Raw genomic sequence first — 19,188 nt, 5'->3', positions numbered from 1 at the left:
TCATATACTATATTTTGAACTGCTAAATGTCAAATCGAACTTAATTTGGTTTTCAGATACTCCTCATATCTCTATCTCTACAATGTCCAACCACTTCTTAAATGAAGTTAGAGTTTAAATTTCTCTTGATACTAGTAGAATATTTAGAATTAGAAGAACACACAGAAAAAAGAAAAAGGAAAAAAATCAAGAAGTGGTTATGGGGGCTTTGATTGAACAAGGTTCACCTTTGACAGAATAATGCAATTTTTCTTAGTATAAACAAAATTGAAGACAAGAATCCCCACTCAGAAATCCATGAACCTTCTTCGGTTTACTAGTTTTTCTGCCCTTTTATCATTCTTTAATCGTTTTCCAATAAGATAGTTGATTAATCCTACCAACTTGCATCAATATTGGCAACAAAGCAAGCAGCAATGGAGGGACATTAACTTTTTGTGTATACATATATTCTCTCCATTGATAATTCAAGGACCATTAACTTGTTTCACCTTAAGAAGCGCATGTTCTACTAGCCTCTTGCACTTTTAGCAGCAATGGAGGGACTGGTAGGCAATGCAGGGTTGAATCCTCAAAACCCAAGCCTCCAAATCTTCGCAACCCTAGCTGATCTGGAGCTGAGCTCTGGAGAGAAGTCTTATCAAAGATAAATACCAAAAAAACCTCCTAGAAAAGTGTCTGAATGCTCCTACTTATACCAACCCCATGGCTTCCAAGAGAAACCCACTCCAATATTGTATATAACTCCCTCTAAAAACCACTTATATTCCAAAGCCCCAACAAAAATCCCATAGGAAAAATACCCCAGCCAGAGTACAGGAGAGAAAGCCTATGGTATCTATGCCTGCTGGAGTCAGCTATTCATTTCCAGGGAGTTCAGATCTAGGTTATAAGGTTCAGTTTGCTTGCTTCACTTCATCAAGGAGTTGAGTTGGAGCTGGGCTACGAACTATGAGAGTTTTCTTTTGTTTCATGCTTCAACCAAATGTCTTGTGAAAGAGGGCATCAAGTCAGGTTAGGAATCTTGAACAGAAAGAGGTGGGTGATCCCTCTGCTGGAAAGAAGGAGACCAGCTATTACAAAATGAACCCTCAAAAGCTAATTTGACCAAAATAAACCCTAGAATTCAGAAATTACAGAAATACCCCTAGCACCCATGAATAACAAAATACTTGATATAAACAGAAAATTAAATAAAGATAACATATTTGCCTCATTCCCCCCCCCCCCCCCCCCTTCTTAGAAAGGACTTGCCTCCATGCAAGTTGTCATCTTGGCATCACTCAGCATAAGCTCCTATTTGCTTATCTAGGACTTCTAATTGTTGGGGGCTTTCCTTCCCACCTGACAAGAAAACTGAAATGATTATCATTTTTTCCTTTGATTTCCTGTTCCTTGATTGTCTTTTTCACCACATCTTCTTTTTCATTAACCATTTGAAAATTTTACTGATTTGAAATTCATTATGACTAAAGTTCATAGCCCAAGTCCTCACTTTATCCTTTCTAAACTTGCAATGGTGATCAACACATTCTTTTTGGCTTACTGTGAAGATTTCCCTCGAGCTCGTCGAGCATCCTGCACATTTCCAGCCTTCTTGGACTACAAAAATTGTTTTTTGCTGCTGTATTTCTCTTCATTTATTTTTGGTAGCAGCAACTACTTCATCAGTTTCTTGTAGAATATGCCGATTGTCATTAGCTTTATTATTATGGCAACCATTCATGGAAACAGGGCCAACATTTTTAGAGACAGAACTTGCTATTTAGTGTAACATAGCTCATATCTTTAGGGTGAGAAAATGTACCAAGAGCTTCATGTGTTATAACTTTATTTTCAGTTGAGGGGACATTTGGAAATTCCATCAAGACTTTTTCGTTTTGAGTGACATGTTGGTTTGTTTTGTCAAAAGTAATGGCCCGCGTTTCATCCTTCTCCTTCTTTGTCACACCAACATCTTTCATGGGCTTTAAAACTAGCTTCTCTTGTCACCATTTTTGACATAGAAAGAGTAGGTATTGGCATGCTCATCATGCACGACATTTTTGTCTCTTTGCCAAGGACGACCTAGTAGAATATGGCATGTTTCTTTTGGTACTATGTCACACCAAACAGATTCTTTATAAGAGATTCCGTTGAAAAATTGATCATGCATTTTTTTGTGACAAATAATTCCCTCTCTTTATTTGGCCAAACATATCCATCAGCTTCATTATTGGAAACATATCACTTAAACTTTAAAGGGAAATTATTCTGAATGTCAACTTGATTATCACAAGACACATCCATTGGCTTCGTTACCGAAAACCCCATCTCTCTCACAAGATATTTTAGCCACATAAGCTCATTGACTGTATGAGCCATAGCTCGGTATTCTACTTTAGCACTAGATATTATTGCAGTAGTTTGTTTATTGCTACACCAGGTAAAAAGGTCACCTCCCACAAATATACAGCATTTAGTAGTCTGCATCAGAGCATCCCATGATCTCACAATTTTTATTACATTTATATATCAACCTTTGCAAAACCCTACAAACAACATCTCAATGTGGTTGTTTGGGATTTTCCATAAACTCACTCATCGCCCCTACATAAAAAGGTATTTCAGGTCTACTGGTACCAAGTAGATCAACTTGCCAACCAACTACATATATCAATGCTTGTCTTCAAATTCTGGTCCAACATCCCTACGCTGCTTTGTGTTAGGACCCGTAGGAGTATTAGTTGGTTTAGCACTTAACAAACCAATCTCACTTAGCAGTCCAAGGTATATTTTCGCTGAGATAGACTCAACCCTTTCCTACACCATACAATCTCAATACCAAGAAAGTAAAGTTGAGTACCCAAGTCCTTGATTTGAAACTTAGCTTGAAGCCATTGCTTAACAACTGCAATCCTGCATTGGTCACTGCCAATGATGATGATATCATCACCATAAACTAGTAGAAGTATGCACATGTCCTTTTTTTGCAGACAAAGATTGAATGATCAAAATAGAACTAGATGAAACCAAATGTAGATACCACCACACTAAATTTGTCAAACCAGGCTCGAGAAGACTCCTGAAGGCCATAAATGGCCTTATCATCCTCCCCCCCTAAGCAACAAACCTAGGAGGTCGCTCCATGTATAACTCTTCCTGCAAATCTCTATATAAGAAGGCATTCCTCACATCCAATTGGTATAATGGCCAATCTAAATTAAGTGCCAATGAGATCAGCACACGAACATAATTTAGTCGAGCAACAAGACAGAAGGTCTCAAAACAATCAATACCATATGTTTGGGAGTACCCCTTGGCTATCAATCGAGCCTGAAGCCATCCATTAGAATTGTCAAGAAGATATTTAATAGTGTAGACCCAATGAAACCAAACCAACTCCTTATCAAGAGGAAGATCCACCAAGTCTTGCGTCCTTGAACCCTGCAAAAGCGGGAGCTTTGTGCATCAGGCTGTCCTTAACAGCAGCTTAATCCTCAAATCAGTACCTGTTTTGGAACTGTCACAGAACGGTAACCATGGCTTTCTGCCAGCCTCTCACGCCTTTAGCAGCAATGGAGCAATTGGTAGGCACCACAGGGTCAGATCCTCAACTGAAGCCTCCAACATTCACAGCATTAGTTAGTTTGTAGTTGAGCTCAGGAGAGACATCTTCTAAAAGATAAATGCCAAAAAAAAAAACCTCCTAGAAAAGTTCTTGAAGACTCTTATTCATACCAACCCTAAGGGTTCCAAGAGAACCCATCCAAGGGAAGCCATCCAAGGCTTCCAAGACAAGCCAACTCCAATATTGCACATAATCCCCTTCTAAAAACCACTTATCTTTTAAAGCCCCAACAAAAATAGATCCCATCACAAAAGTACCCCTGAATATTACAAAATGAGCCCCCGTAAGCTAACTTAACCAAAATAAACCCTAAAATTCAGAAGCTACAGAAATACTCTAGCACCCATAAATAACACTAGATATAAACAGAAAATTAAATAAATATTTCAGATTTGCATCATCATGTACTATTCTTTGTATCAAAGAAAGAAAAAGTAAAGAAAAATAAGAATAGAATTCAAGTAAAAAGAGGCAAAAGAAAAAATTAAAATACATATAACACATACAAACATGTAAATGTGTGTGCTTGTACCCATAAGTGTCTATGAATTTGGTATGCATTTTTATGTTGTATGTATGCAAGGTCTTAAATTTCATTTTTGACTAAAATTTAGAAGCTCCAAAAGTATGGAAGTTTCAATGGTAATTTTGGTTTCAATTTCAATTTCGATTTCGATTTGAAAAAACAATGGAAATCAGTAGTAAAGCATGCAATTCTTTTATGAAACTTTAGAAATGGTTAATGGACATAATAATGTAAGTTTTAGGACTAATATATTGCAAATTATATGCATCTATGTTGTGTATGAGGTGCAATAGTTGTAATATACTATCTGCATTAAACATATTAGTAATATAATATGTATTAAACATATTCATAATATAATGTGTGTTACACATATTCAACTAATATAAATGAAATTCATAAATCAATTAAATATTATTTATTATACAAATAAAGATAATTTAGTCATGAATGGTTAAATAAAATGTTGTTGTAAGTTTGATCATTCATATAATTTCAAAAGCGCTTGTAATAATCTTTCATTTCAATAAAAAAAGATAAATTAAGCTAGAAAATTCACTTTGCATCTAAATCACATATTTGAATTCTAAGGGAATATCATTCTAAAGTTAAAATTTCTACAAGTTTCCCTAAAATTTCAAGATTTCAATAAATTTCAGATGATCCATTGAAATTTTGATGGAAATTATGCAAGACAGAAAGCGATTGCCATTTTGATTTCAAGGGTCATGGAAAGAGGAAATTTTGACAATTTCAAGGAAAATTTAAGACCATGTATGTATGTGATATTCCTGGCAAATGAACCATGAGCTGGAGCTAATTAGGTACCTGCATTAGCTTTGAAGCTTTATCACCCTCAAACTTATCAGGATGAATGGAAGCATAAATCATCAACAACCTTAATTTATTTTCAGGAGTTGCATCCTGCATGTGGAAATGAATTTTCAACAGCAAACATGGAAATTAAATTGGAATGAAGTGCATCAGATTTTGTCCAAACACAATTTCTCAGAACATGACCTGTTTCGACCTCAAAAAATTGATGACTTCCTTTGTTCCTGCATCTCCAAAGACAAGATCCTGCTCCAGTTGTCCAAGTTCTCGGAGCCCCATTTCTCTGATGAGTCTGTTGATTTTTCCAGCTATCTGCACAGAATACTCATTTACTTCAATCTACATATTCTATCCTAAGCTTAAAGATCTTTGATTACTTAGGTACTTCACATAAACAGGCATCAGCTGGGACTAACCTGTTTGAACTTCCAAATACAAGAAACTTGAAATTATTGTATATGAATTCATGTCAACTTTTGCTGTAATTTTTTTTTTTTTAATCCTTTCAGTGGAATTGTTAGAGTCATAAACTATGCAATAAAATTTGAGCTTAAGCCACACAATGAAATTATGGTAAATTTGAGAAGCTTTCTTGTGACATTTTCTAAAAATAAAATTTGATACAGGAGTTCTCACAGATCATACTTGTGCAATAAAACTTGAGGTTCTCATTTTCGCATCACAGATGGCTATAACAATCTATTTTTTCTCACAGACATGGACAACATTAGACTGTTCAAAAAAAGGAAAAAAAGAAAAAAAGAAAAAGTATTGAAATCAACCTCCACATGGAGAGAGAGCTTGTCCATTTGATCATTGTATTGTGGCAATGCTTGAACCATTTTCTGCAAGTCTCGAGTAGATAATTCACTGCCATCTCTATACAAGGTCAAACATCAACGTGAGAAACATAAAAGAAGCTGATTAGCAATTAGATGATTCAAGTTTTATTCAGACAAAAATTGAGAGACATAATGAGCTAAAAATGCATAGCTAAAACATTTTTGATATATCTTAGATTCATGATTATCTAGTAGATAGGCCCTGAATAAGCAGTGCAATAGTCAGGATTACATCCTGCTGTTGCAAGCATGAAACAAAACATTGCACCATCCCACAATCAAAGATTATTACATTGCAACAGTAATAAGAATAATAAAAAGTAGCAGATCCATATAGTGCTCCACAAAGGTGTAAAATGACAAGATTCACCACCTAAATGAGGGTGGATCACCATGACAACTTAGGCCGCCTTATGCATACATATTTTAGGTGTATATACAGGAAACTGGGCAGCATGTATTAGACTGTGTTTCTCTGTTATTGGGGTTAATTACTGTTGTGAAGTTAGAAATGGAGGAGAGAAGAAGAGAAGAGTAGAATAAGAGGGAAAAAAATGGTAAAAACTGGGCGGCGATTTCTGGAGTCTACATACAGCTCAAGGTCTGCCCTCATATATGAATAATAATGAAGTCTTAAGGACAAAAATATCCCTATTAACGCAACATAATTACTAAAATAACATTTTCTTTTCTAACATCCCCCCCTCAAGCTTGAAGTGTATAAATTTTACCTAACACCATCAGCTTGTAACAATCATTAGACAAGGCGAGCTTAAATAAAGGTTTTGTAAAAACATAGACAAATTGATCCATAGATTTCACAAAGGGAGACCTCATGACCTTCTTCACCATAGAATCCCTTACGAATCGACAGTCAACTTCTATATGCTTTTTCCTCTCATGAAACATTGGATTCTAGCAATATAAATGGCAGCCTAATTATTGACTTTGTTACCAAGAATTCCATCCTTTTTTTTTTATTTTTTTTTAATAAGAACTTAACAACTATAAGTGGAAAACAAACAAAACTCCGGAAGATCTTGAGGAATAAACCAACCACTACAACCTTCACAAACACCAGCACAAACCATCACGAGCGCAAGGAAGGAAATCCCAATAAATCCAATCGAATCATTTCCCTGACTTGTTGTGGAAGCTCATCCTGGCAACTATATGATCGGGATATACCAGATTCACCCTGCTTGGCAAAGAAATCCGCACTTTGATTCGCCTCCCTGTAAACATGTTCCACTATGTAATGTATGCCTCTCAATGCTAACACAAGCTCTTCCCACAATTCCCATAAGTTCCAAACCAAGAATTCCATCTGTAACATAAGAGACTTCAGCCACACAAGCTCATAGGTATAAGCCATAGCTTGATATTCTGCTTCAGCACTAAATCTTTCTATAGTAGTTTGTTTGTTGTTATGCCAGGTAACCAGATAACCTCTCACAAATGTACAATATCTAGTAGTAGACTTTGATCATCAGCAGATCCTACCCAATCTGCATCAAAGTATCCCATGATCTCACAATTTCTACAATAATAGATTCAGCCCTTTCTTACTTTGTACAATTAACGCTGAATACCCAAGTACTTGATTTGAAATTTAGCATGAAGCCACTTCTTAACAACAACAATCCTGTGCTATTCACTGCCAATGATGATGATATCATCAACATAAACTACTAGAAGTACTACACTTGTCTTTGTTTTGCAGGCGAAGATTGAATGATCAAAATATAACTAGATGAAGCCGAATGTAGAGACCGCCACACTAAATTTGTCAAATTAGGCTCAAGGAGACTCCTTAAGATCATAAATGGCCTTACCTACATACTTTACCATACTCCCCTCTAAGCAACATACCTAGGAGGCTGCTCCATGTATACCTTTTTCTTGCAAAACTCCACATAAAAAGGCATTCTTCACATCCAATTGGTATAGTGGCCAATCAAAATTAATAACCAATGAGATCAACACACAAATATAATTTAGTTGAGCAATAGGAGAGAAGGTCTCAAAATAATCAACGCCATATGTTTGGGTGTACCCTTGGCAATCAATCGAGCCTTAAGCCATTCAGTATAGTTGTCAAGAAGATATTTCTAGTGTAGACCCAACAACACCAAACCAGCTCCTTATTAGGAGGAAGATCCACCAAGTCTCGTGTCCCTCGAGTGGTCAAGGCATCATTCCTCTTTCTGCATTAATTTGGTGTGAGCAAGTTTGAACCAAATCCATAGCAATCGTTGTGTTATTTCGTCGCCATTAGACCACATTTGCGTGCTTGTCAAAGGTTTTCCAATTATCACTCTTTAAAAATCTTCCCCTTGTTAGAGTCTTTTCAACAAACCTCCATCAGCACTGGAATCACACTCTCCCTTGATCATCTATGAACTTGAAAATCATTGTTGGAGCCTGGAGGACCATCATAGGCGGCAGACATGATCAAGACTGGCCATGCGAGAGGAATCATCCCCGCCCCCCCCAGTCGGTTCTTATTCATCAAACATAAAAATTTGACTGTTAAGCTATTTCTTAAGATATTTTGACTATATTTTTCAAAAATTGGCTCACACTACGAGATTTCGGATTGTGGTGGTGGGTGTGGGCTGTGGGGTGGGAAAATTTTGGCGTAATTGGGGCTAGTGCTTTTGCCGAGTTTTTTTATGACAACTCTGTGAATAGGTCTACAAATAGGAGTAATTTTGGGTGTATATTGAATTACAGATCTTGTGAGCCAATTGATCTTGTCCCTTTACCATTAGATGGCCCTATTTCTAAGCTTGCAGAGTCCTTTGCTCTTCATATCTTGCCATGTGTCATATGGATTATAAACTTGCTGCTGAAATGCCTTGTCAGGCTAAACAATTTAGTGTGGCCAATGGTGTCATTCTTAGCATCATTTGCCTTTGAAATTGCTTTAAGAGGCTCCATGCCCGTGTCATTGGACCATTGTCCGTCCCTTAGAAAACTGCATGTGATGCACACTTGTTTGATATGCTTGATAATATGAACATTTTTTGTCATGTTTTCGATGTTTTCATTGTGGTGGATTTGACACCTTAGTAAGGCACCTTTAGGCCTCTTGTTTAGTCTTATAGTACTCATGCAAGTTCTGCAGTCTCCTAAAGCCAAGGCCATTCTAGATTAGGAGTTTTGAGTATTCTATTTAAGCCGATTCAATAATATTTGATTCAGTGGAGAGTTTTACTTTGCTCCAGATGCTAGATAGCTTACTTCCTGAGTGTTCCCAAGCTATTGGAGTGGTATTTGCAGTCACTCTTCAGAGTCGAGTATGTTGTGCATTTGTCTTCTTGTTCATGGCTTGAAGCTTTGTTTCTTATGCATTTTTCTGTTATTTTGGGTTGATTTGTAATAACGTGTTTTAGTGAACTATAGGGTATAAATACTAAATACATTTTGTCGTCGTATGTTGGAATCAATTTCAATTTCACTTGTGTCCCCTCTAACATAGAATAACTTCTTCCTTCCTCCTCTTCTTCAATTCTTGTTCTCTTACCTCCTTTTCTATTTCTTGCTTCCTTTCTCACTGTCCGTTGTCACTAAGTTAGTGAATATTTTATAGCTTTCTACAAGCTATCTTGACCGTTAGTTTGCACAAAATTATGTATCACAAAGATGATAATAAACATAAAAAAATTTAAATGGTACTTGACAAGCTCTTCTGATGATGTATTCAGACACTTGTATCATAAATATGTTTACAAAGTTAAGAAAAATTCGAAAACATACAGTATTCACTCACAATATGAGCCATAGCTAATTCTATTCTTGCTCAATGGTATGTTTCTTGCTATGCTAGGTAACAATATTACCTCCACAAATGTATAGTATTTAGTGGTAGACTTATGATCATTAATAGGGTCAACCCCATCTACATCAGAGTATCCCATTATTGTTTCTATTAAATTTCTACATCAAAACTCAGCCTGGACAGCCTCTGAGGTAGTGCAAAATCCTACAAACAGCATTTTGGTGTGAGTGCTTGATATTTTTAATAGACTGACTCACCAGCCCCAAATCAAAGATGTCTTATCTAGGGACGGTCAAGTAGATCAACTAGCCAACCAATTGCCAATATTGACATTTTTCTTCAAAGTCCGGTCCATGTACACAACTTCACATTGGGATCTATAGGAGTATCTAGTTTAGCTCCCAACAAACCAATCTCACTTAGCAAGTCCAAGATATATTTTTGCTGAGATAGATTCAACCCTTTCCTACACCGTACAATCTCATTATCAAGAAAGTGGTGTAGAGTATCCAAGTCCATGACTCGAAATTTTTTCTTGAAGAAGCTGCTTGACATATACAATCCCACACTAGTCACTATCAATGATAATGATATCAACATAAACTATTAGAAGTACCACACTCGTCCCTTTCTGCAAACAAAGACTAAATCATGAGAGTAGTATTAAATAAAGTCAAAACGATAAACATACTTGAACATGGGAAAAACTTGTTTCAATTTTTGAAGGAGCGGATGACCAAAACGAGATGCCATGATCCAGAGAAACAACATGATCAAAAATTAAGGAAGCCATATGACAAAAAGTGCATCGACTATGACCACCATCAAAATAGTATAGACCATCTTTCTCAAGCCCTCTACCAATCCTCTTCTAATATAAATCTTGAGTACCACAATGAAATTTTAAGAACGAAAGAATATCACAAAAGGATTATGAGATTTAGTCTATTAACTAAATGATATCAGGTTCAATGGAAATTTAGGCACATATAACACAGAGGAGAGAGGAATAAAAGAAACTGAAAAATGTTGCCACAAATAAACCAGATTAACATTAGAGCATTAAAGTAGGACTGAGACAAATTAGGACTACTTGTGAAATGGGAGGAGGCACTAGAATCAATAAACCACACCGAGGATGAAGGGGCTACAAGTTCGATTGTACCTGAATGTGCTACGGTAGCACTAGATGTAAAATAGTGTTTGGAGTTGTTGAAGCATGCAAACAATATTCTTGGTCTCCTTGTAGGATACGGTAAATGATGTACTAGTATTGCCAAATCTTTCTGAAGTGAGAGAAGGAAGGTTTGCTACAACTAACAGACAGCTAATTGAAAATTGTTAGCTAGCTAAGCTGGTGTACAATGGATTTCTTTGATAGTGGCTTGCATCTTCAAGCTTTGCCCAATCTATACATTCTCTCAACCATTAGTGCCCTCCCCATCATTACCAAAAATGCTAACCCTAGGGAACCACATATTGGTACAAATGTTCTGAAATGTGGTACATTTTCGTTCTGGAACGCTAAATCTATAAATCCAAAGTTTTAATTCTATCTCTTTCACATAACATAAGTTTTTATTAGATAAAAGTGGGGAATCATCACATATTAAGTCTATTTCTATTATCATTAATCTATTCAATAACAGAAAATCTCTTCTTCATTTAGAAACACCTCAACATCCTCTCCAACATATACACGTGACATTATGTATACCCTTAATGTTCTACATTTTAGAGCATTATCTGTACCATGATCTCGTTCTCATTCCATGTACCAAAACGTTCCACAATCTAGGTAACACTAATCTTCCCAGTGGAGTGATAGGTGCATTTGTAGTGTCAACATTAAAATCACCCTTGGCAAGAGACTTATTGGCCCAAGCCGGTTTCCGAAGGAGATCCCAATAATGATTATAGTATGATTTTCCTTGTGACAATGTGTGCAAATGCAAGAATTGCCATGACAAACTTCTCAACCTAATACACTATCATTCCACAATTGTAGTCTAAACCTCAATGTCACGAGCCGAGTATTTCACACCTTGTGAAGGGTTGTGCAGCACTAGCTAAAGCACTATTGTTTAACGAGTCAGCCAAATATTACTACGGTTTACCATGAGAATACATTCACAACAATTGAATGCAATGTAAGCGGAAGTAGCAAGCAATTCATGAAAATAAATCGCAAGCAAGTTGTAAACATTGAAGCAACATAATGCATTAACAAACACCTCCGTAAGCAATGTGTGTTTAGTGAGGGAGGCAAGTTGGCTAAACATGTTTAACAAATGCTAGCGAATTTTACAAGATTGATGAACAATCACTCTCCCCTAGCTTGATATGCTACTTTTGCTCTAGCACTTGGAAACATCATATTGTCTGAGTAGTCATACTCTCATTTTACACCAAGTCTTACACCTACTCAAAGCATAAAAGCTATAAATAATGGTAACCTCTCCCATGCACACAAGACAAACTATCACAAGCAAGCATAATACCCTAAACAAGCTTGGCTCGTGATATTCTCCCCCACTTATGCGGTTGACATCCTTGTAGACTTTGACGCTAGGTACTCTTCAACTTGGTCTATGAACAGTTGCATGTCTTTTGCTGAAATCCAGCTGATTTCTTCGTCTCCAAATCCTTTCCACTTCACTAAGAGCCTATATTGCTTCTTCCTTGATGATACGAACTCTCTATTTGCAAGGAGGTCTTCAACCTCTCTTCTGGTAGGTTATATGGTCTTCAGTGGTGCTCTGGTCAACTAGCTTCTGCTTGGATCTTCAGTGCTTTGAGGTACCAAGCGCGAAACATAGGATGCACTTTCATCCAAGCCAAAGGACAAACCTTGTGAGAGGCCTTCTCGACTTTAGCCAAGATAGGGACCAATCTTTTATATTTGTGAAGTAGTATCCTATCTTGACCCTATAGTGACTTTGATCTATTTAAGATGGAGCTTAATGAGCACCAAGTCACCTATGTTGAAGTGCAACAGTCTTCTCCCTTGATCTACCCACTTCTTTATCTGCTTAGAAACTTTCTTCAAGTAGGCTCGGGAAATCTCTACATTCTGTCTCCATTCTTTGGTGAATATGTGTGCCTTTGGACTCTTTTTTTGTACGGCTCATCCATTGTGTGAGGTAACAATGAAAAAATTATTTTTGTTGGTTATTGAGCTCTTTTGGGCATTGAAATAGAACTGAGGCACATCGAGCAAGATAGACCCAATTCTTCTTATTGGCGGTGAAGAAATGATACAAGTACTCCACTAGTAGCCCATTGAATCTCTCCATGTCTCTACTTGTCTACAAGTGGTAATCAAAGAGATGTCAAGCTATGAATCGAGGATTTTTGAAAAGTTTTGTCCAAAAGTTTTCAAAGAATCTTGTGTCTCAATCACTCATATTATCTCGAGGAACACTCCAATACTTCACAATATGTTTGAAAAATAATTGTATTCTCTTCTTTGCCGATTAGTACTTTGATGCAGGTACGAATTAACAAACTTCAGAAACCTTCCTATAACCACAAGTATAGATCCTCCATCTACCACTCTAGGCAAGCTGGTGATGAAGTCTAATGAGACACTCCCACAATCTGGTTGGTACTAGAAGGGCTTAAGCAGCCCTGCAATCTTCTTCCGCTCCACCTTGTGTTGATAGTAGCTGAGACAAGTTTGAGTATACTTGACCACATCATCACACATTTATGGCTAGTAATACCTCTGCTTCAGCGATGCCAGAGTGCGATTTAATCCTGGATGACCTACCTACATGGAGTCATAACACTCTCAAAGATGTTTCGTTGAATCTCTAACTTGAGGCACAAAGAGTCAATTACCATGTGTCATCAACAATCTGTCTTCTAACCAAAGCTGGCATGCTTTCCCTTTTTTTCATCAATTTCATGAGATTTTGGGTGACTGGATCTTTGGCAAGGTTCTTTTCAATGTGCCTCCGCATTAACATGGCAACCTAACTACTATCAAGTGAGTAACCATTTGCAAGGCCGAAAGCTCAACCTTCCTGTTTAGTGCATCCGCGACTTGGTTCATCCACCCCACCTTGTGCTCAAATAAGAAATCAAAATTTGCTAGGAATTCTTACCAGCGGGCCTGCTTGGGTGATAACTTTAATTGTGTAAAGAAGTGACTAACAATCTAGTTATCTATTTTCACCACAAATTTCGACCCAACTAGGTGATGCCACCACTACCACTAGCATGCAAAGATAATGTATCCACCTCTAGCATCTCTTTCTCTTGAGTTGTGTACCTCCATTCGGCTTCACCAAGCTTATGACTCTTGTACACAATAGGATATCCATCTTGTAAAAAAACTCCCCTAAGGGCATAGTCTGATGCATATGTTTGTACCTCGAAGGGTTTCCTAATGTTCGAAAGAGCAAGTGTTGGATCTCGCATCATAATATCCTTCAAGTTGTCAAAGGCTCCCTAACACTTCTTTGTCTAGTTCCACATATCACCCTTCTTCAGAAATTTTGTCAAAGGAGCGGTTCTCCTCGAATACCCCTCCATAAACTTTCTGTAATAGTTGACAAGTCCAAGAAAGGAGCGTAGCTCCTTCATTATCATTGGGATCTTCCAATCTTGAATAACCAACCCTTACCTTCCCCATATCCACCCGGATAAGACCTTACTCGGTCACATGACCAAGGAATTTGATGCTCCACTGAGTGAAAGAGCACTTCTCTCTTTTCACATGCAGATTGTTCTCCTTCAACTTGTCAAACACCTTCTATAAATCCTCTTTATATTCCTCCAGAGTGAAACTGCAGACAACAATGTCATCTAGGTATAACACAACAAACTAATAGTACCTGGTTCATCAAGGTGCAAAATGTCGCTGATGCATTCGTCAACTTGAATGGCATCACTAAAAATTCATATGCCTTATTCGTGTCACATAGGTCATCTTTGATACATTCCTATTTGCTATCCTCACCTGACAGTAGCCCGACCGCAAGTCAAGTTTGGTTAAGTACTTTCCATGATTTAGCTAATCAAACAAATTAGCAATCAGTGGAATGGGATAATTGTTGTGCACAATCACCTTGTTGAGCGCAAAGTAGTCCACACACATCTGCATGCTCCCATCATGTTTCCTCTAAAAACAACACTGTTGCTTTGAATGGTGCCTTGGAAGGATGATATAGCTAGCTTCCAATAGTTCATTAAGTTCTTTCCTTAACTCTACTAACTTTGGAACTTTATAGTCATCCAACACAGCTTGGATGGTAGTAGGCACCTGCTCTAGGCCTACATCTTCATCTACCAGCAACGTGGCAAGATATGTCTATTCACCCCTTCTTAATCCTTTCTTGAGCTCATTTCTTTGGTATCAACCATAGCACAGGTGCTCTTCCCATTGATCCGCAAGTCTACAAACATTAACCCTTTAGCTTGGGTAACTTTAGTCTCTTGTTTGCCTCTTTAGCATGTTGACAAGCCGCATTGCACCCATCCTTGGGGTTCCCTCCTCATCCTCATCATCTTGCAATGCCTCCCCCCCCCCCCCCGGGGGGGGGTAAGGCATTTAATGATGACTTGTGAGGGCACTCGGCAACTATATAAAGGCATCAGCATAAGAAACATGTCATCTTACCCTTACCATTAGGTGTGTTGAATTATCAAGATGACAAAGCTTCTTCCTTGAAGTTGATTCCTTGGTGTCGGATCTCCCACTTTTGGGTGTGCCCTTCTAGTAATAATTTTCGTTGTTTCAACCTCTGCCACTCTTTGGACATTGTGCAACTCTCTCCAGCATAGTCAGTCAACTGTTTCACAGAATCTTGTGTGGCAGGCAAGTCTTGAATTTTTTGTTAATGAAGTTCTATCCTTGCCCATGGTTTCAACCCCTTAGGAAAATAAACTCCTTATCTTTCTCCGACATGTCTCAAATATCCAACATCAATGTAGAAAGATGTTTCACATATTCCTTGTAACCCATTATGCTTACAGTCTCTCAATTTATGTCAAGCATTGTACTCAACATTCTCAAGAAAGAATTGAGCCTTAAGCCCTCTCTTCAAGCCTACCCAACAATCAACAACACAACTTCCATTATCAATTTCATCATACTTGGTACGCCACCACAACTTAACGTCACCAACCAAGTACATTGTTGCAAAGGATACTATCACTTGTTCTGAGTTGGTCCTCATTGCACAAAACTATTGCTCCATGTCAAATAAGAAGTTTTCCAACTCCTTAGCATCACAAACACCCCTAAACATTTTGGGTTCTAGCACCTTGGTTCCTCTATACTCAATAGCATTGGAGTTTCTCACAGCAAGAACCATTAGGGTCATCTTTGTAGTCAAATCCTCCATATGAGCCTATAAAGTTTCTACAATCACATGGATCCTTCGACATCTCCACAATAGAACTCTATTGATGTTTTTGTGATCCATCCAGAGGATCAACATGTTCAGCGAGTTTGACCATCTCCATGGCCACATTGTTGGTTGTATCAACCTACACCTCTAGCATTTCAATTCTTTCGGTATTGGTTGACATGATCCTTTACCAATGCTTAAAAATATCCTACAATGAGGACAACTGAATTCATGTAGCAAGTAACCAAGCTCTAATACCAACTGTCACAAGTCGAGTATTTCACACCTTATGAAGGGTTAGGTGGCACTAGTTAAAGCACTCTTGTTTAGCTAGTTAACCAAAGATTACCGCGGTTTACCACAAGAACACATTCACAATAGTTGAATGTAAAGTAAGCGGGAGAAGTAAGCAATTCATGAAAACAAATGGCAAGCAAGTGGTAAATATTGAAGCAACATAATTTATTAACAAACATCTCTGTAAGCCCGAATTGAAGGAGGAACATCATTTCGGGGTCCTAGCGACGTTTCTCTCCAGTTTAATCAAAGCAGATTAGCTATTTAGGAATCCTAGGCACCACTCCAAAGTTGAGGTAAGGAAAATGGATTATGTCAGTTGTTTTTATAATTTAACCGGTTAATGGGGGTGTGTGAGCCTAGGAATGTGAGGATAGAAATTATTCTGGGATTTAGCTGATTAAACTAAAATATATGAATACAGGATTTGGTGTTTTGAACGTAATAGGCGTCGTTTTAGGATCCTTGCAGGCATTTCTTCAATCAACAGGTAAGGGGAATAAATTAGGTAAGCTTATTTTTTGAAGCTTAACTGTTTTAAATTGAGATTTTAAGTACTGGAACGTTATACGTGATTTTATGAACGGTTAGGCATATGGGAATTTTGGTTTATTTTTGTTAGAGGTATATTTTGGGAAACAAGTATTCTAAGATTGAGTAAAACCCTGGAGTTTATTATACCATTATTTGCAATAGGAAAATATAGTTATCCCAGGCAGATTTTATAATATGAATTATTACTCAAATTGGGTGGCATGAGAATAAATATTTTTACTGTGTATATAAGTATGTTAGATTATTTTATGATTGCACAGAACAAGCATGGTTAGATAGCGATTTTTAGAAAGTTATAAATGCTACAGAAATTATAATATTGTTCAGTATATTATGATCAGTATAGCCAGCCCAGTGCCGTGATCAATATAGCCAGCCCAGTGCCGTGATCAGTATAGCCAGCCCAGTGCTGTGATCGGTTATGATATGACAGTAATTTATATACCGATTGATAGTATGACAGTGTTTTTTACATGCAGAGCTATAGTATGATTGTATGTTGTATACTTGTGGATGATTGGGAAACTGTACCTAGACCACTAACGAATACATTTAGAAACCATTATCTTACACACAAATTATACAATATAAATAAGACAAATTATAAAACATGAAATATATAATCTTAAACTATAAATCATGTATTTAATAATGATGATAACACACAAATTATGCTTAGGACAACCAAGAATTGCGAATATAACTACATGATGATAACGCCCACCAAAACATAATGTTGTTTGTCATGGTAATGGTATGAATGGCTGGTTGAGGGACGGTGGTATGAAATGCCTCAAACTCAGCGAGAGTATAGTATAAATGGCTGGCTTGAGGGACGGCGGTACGAAACACCTCAGACTCAACAAGTCTACGTGATGAATGGCTAGTTTGAGGGACAACGGAACGAAACGCCTCAAACACAGCGAGAGCATAGTATGAATGGTTGATAAAGGGACGGCGGCATGAAATGCCTCGATCATGTAGGAAATGTTTGATATGAATCACGGTAAATGAATGTATGATTAGCTGATTGAGGGACGGCGGTATAAAACGCCTCAATCATGCAGTGATTGTTAATATGTGTGTAGATTATGTAACTTGTGGAACTATGCATAGGGCTTATGAGCCGAATTGTGAACTAAGTACGAATGGCTGGATTGGGGAACGACAATATGAAACACCTCAATCTTAGCAAATAAATTATATGTGTACACATCATATGACTTGTGGTTTTATATGCATAGGGCTGTTAAGCCAAATTGTGAACTGAGTATAAATGGCTGGATTGGGGGACGGCGGTACAAAACGCCTCAATCTTAGAAAATGATTTATATGTGTATAGATTATGTCACTTGCAATTCATATGTATAGGGCTTTTAAGCCGAGTTATGAACTGAAAAAGAATATGCGATATGAAATTGTACAGGTATGGGTATAGTTTAAATTGCTATGTTATTTATGTAATTAAGAGATGAATCATACGTGTGTGTGTGTATATATATATATATGAACTCATTGCCACACACTGACACTAATTTATTCCTTCTTACTGAGAGGTGTCTCACTTCGTTAATATTTCAACATTTCAGGATCACCAGGTAACTGAGCCTTGAAGCTCAGGGACGGGGTGTAGATATTACAGATAAAGTATGTGTTAGTTTGGATCTGTGTATATATAAATGACTATAGTTTTGGATTATAGTTCTGTCTGGGGAAATGGTATAGAAATGGTTGAGAGGTAGTACTCTGGTATGTACAGTTATGGATAGGTCTATTTTTGCTTCCGTAAGCAATGAATGGGTAGATGTAATATTCATATTATCATGTATATATGTGTTATGATTAGAAAGAAAAAAAAATGGGAATGTAAAAGTAGGGTATCAGAGATGTCACGATGATGTATTATTATTATGAATATTTTTATTATATCAGCAGAGATTTTTTTGGGGCGTTACACTAAGTCTCACACCTACTCAGAGCATAAAACCTATGATAGTATTTACATGATGGTAGCCTATCCCATGCATAGAAACTAAGTGGTCATAGGTAAGCATAATGCCTTGAACAAGCTTGGCTCATTCAGTAGTATGATTGTCCTTGTGACAATGTGTGCAAATGCAAGAATTCCCACGACGAACTTCTTAACCTAATACACTATCATTGCCACAACAGCAATCTAAACTTCATCCTCATCCTTATCCTTGTCCTCCAAAACTTCCCCTATCACCATATAACGTTGGCAGTGACATGAGGAGGTCGTTATATGGTCATTTATATACAGGGGGTAAAACTTTGGCAGTTGAATGAGGAGTTCGTTTTACAGATTTACTATGAACAGGGTTGTGAGTGTGTGTAGTGATTGTGAAAGTGTGTGAAGTACA

At 37.3% G+C, this 19,188-nt stretch overlaps 1 protein-coding gene across 3 annotated transcripts in view; it reads right to left on the bottom strand.

Moving 5' to 3' along the window:
- LOC131166002 (SNARE-interacting protein KEULE-like) overlaps nucleotides 1–19,188 on the bottom strand; it is a 73,034-nt gene that overhangs the window by 6,384 nt on the left and 47,462 nt on the right. For all 3 annotated transcript variants that reach the window (XM_058124209.1, XM_058124212.1, XM_058124210.1), the window contains 3 exons: nucleotides 5,753–5,849; nucleotides 5,157–5,282; nucleotides 4,965–5,060 (listed from right to left, as the gene is read on the bottom strand). In XM_058124209.1, the coding sequence (XP_057980192.1) occupies nucleotides 4,965–5,060; nucleotides 5,157–5,282; nucleotides 5,753–5,849 (319 nt within the window). The remainder of the gene's footprint in view (nucleotides 1–4,964; nucleotides 5,061–5,156; nucleotides 5,283–5,752; nucleotides 5,850–19,188) is intronic.

This window comes from Malania oleifera, chromosome 10 (assembly GCF_029873635.1).
Source record: "Malania oleifera isolate guangnan ecotype guangnan chromosome 10, ASM2987363v1, whole genome shotgun sequence".
NCBI lineage: Eukaryota > Viridiplantae > Streptophyta > Magnoliopsida > Santalales > Ximeniaceae > Malania > Malania oleifera.
This window is presented reverse-complemented; position numbering and strand designations above follow the sequence as displayed.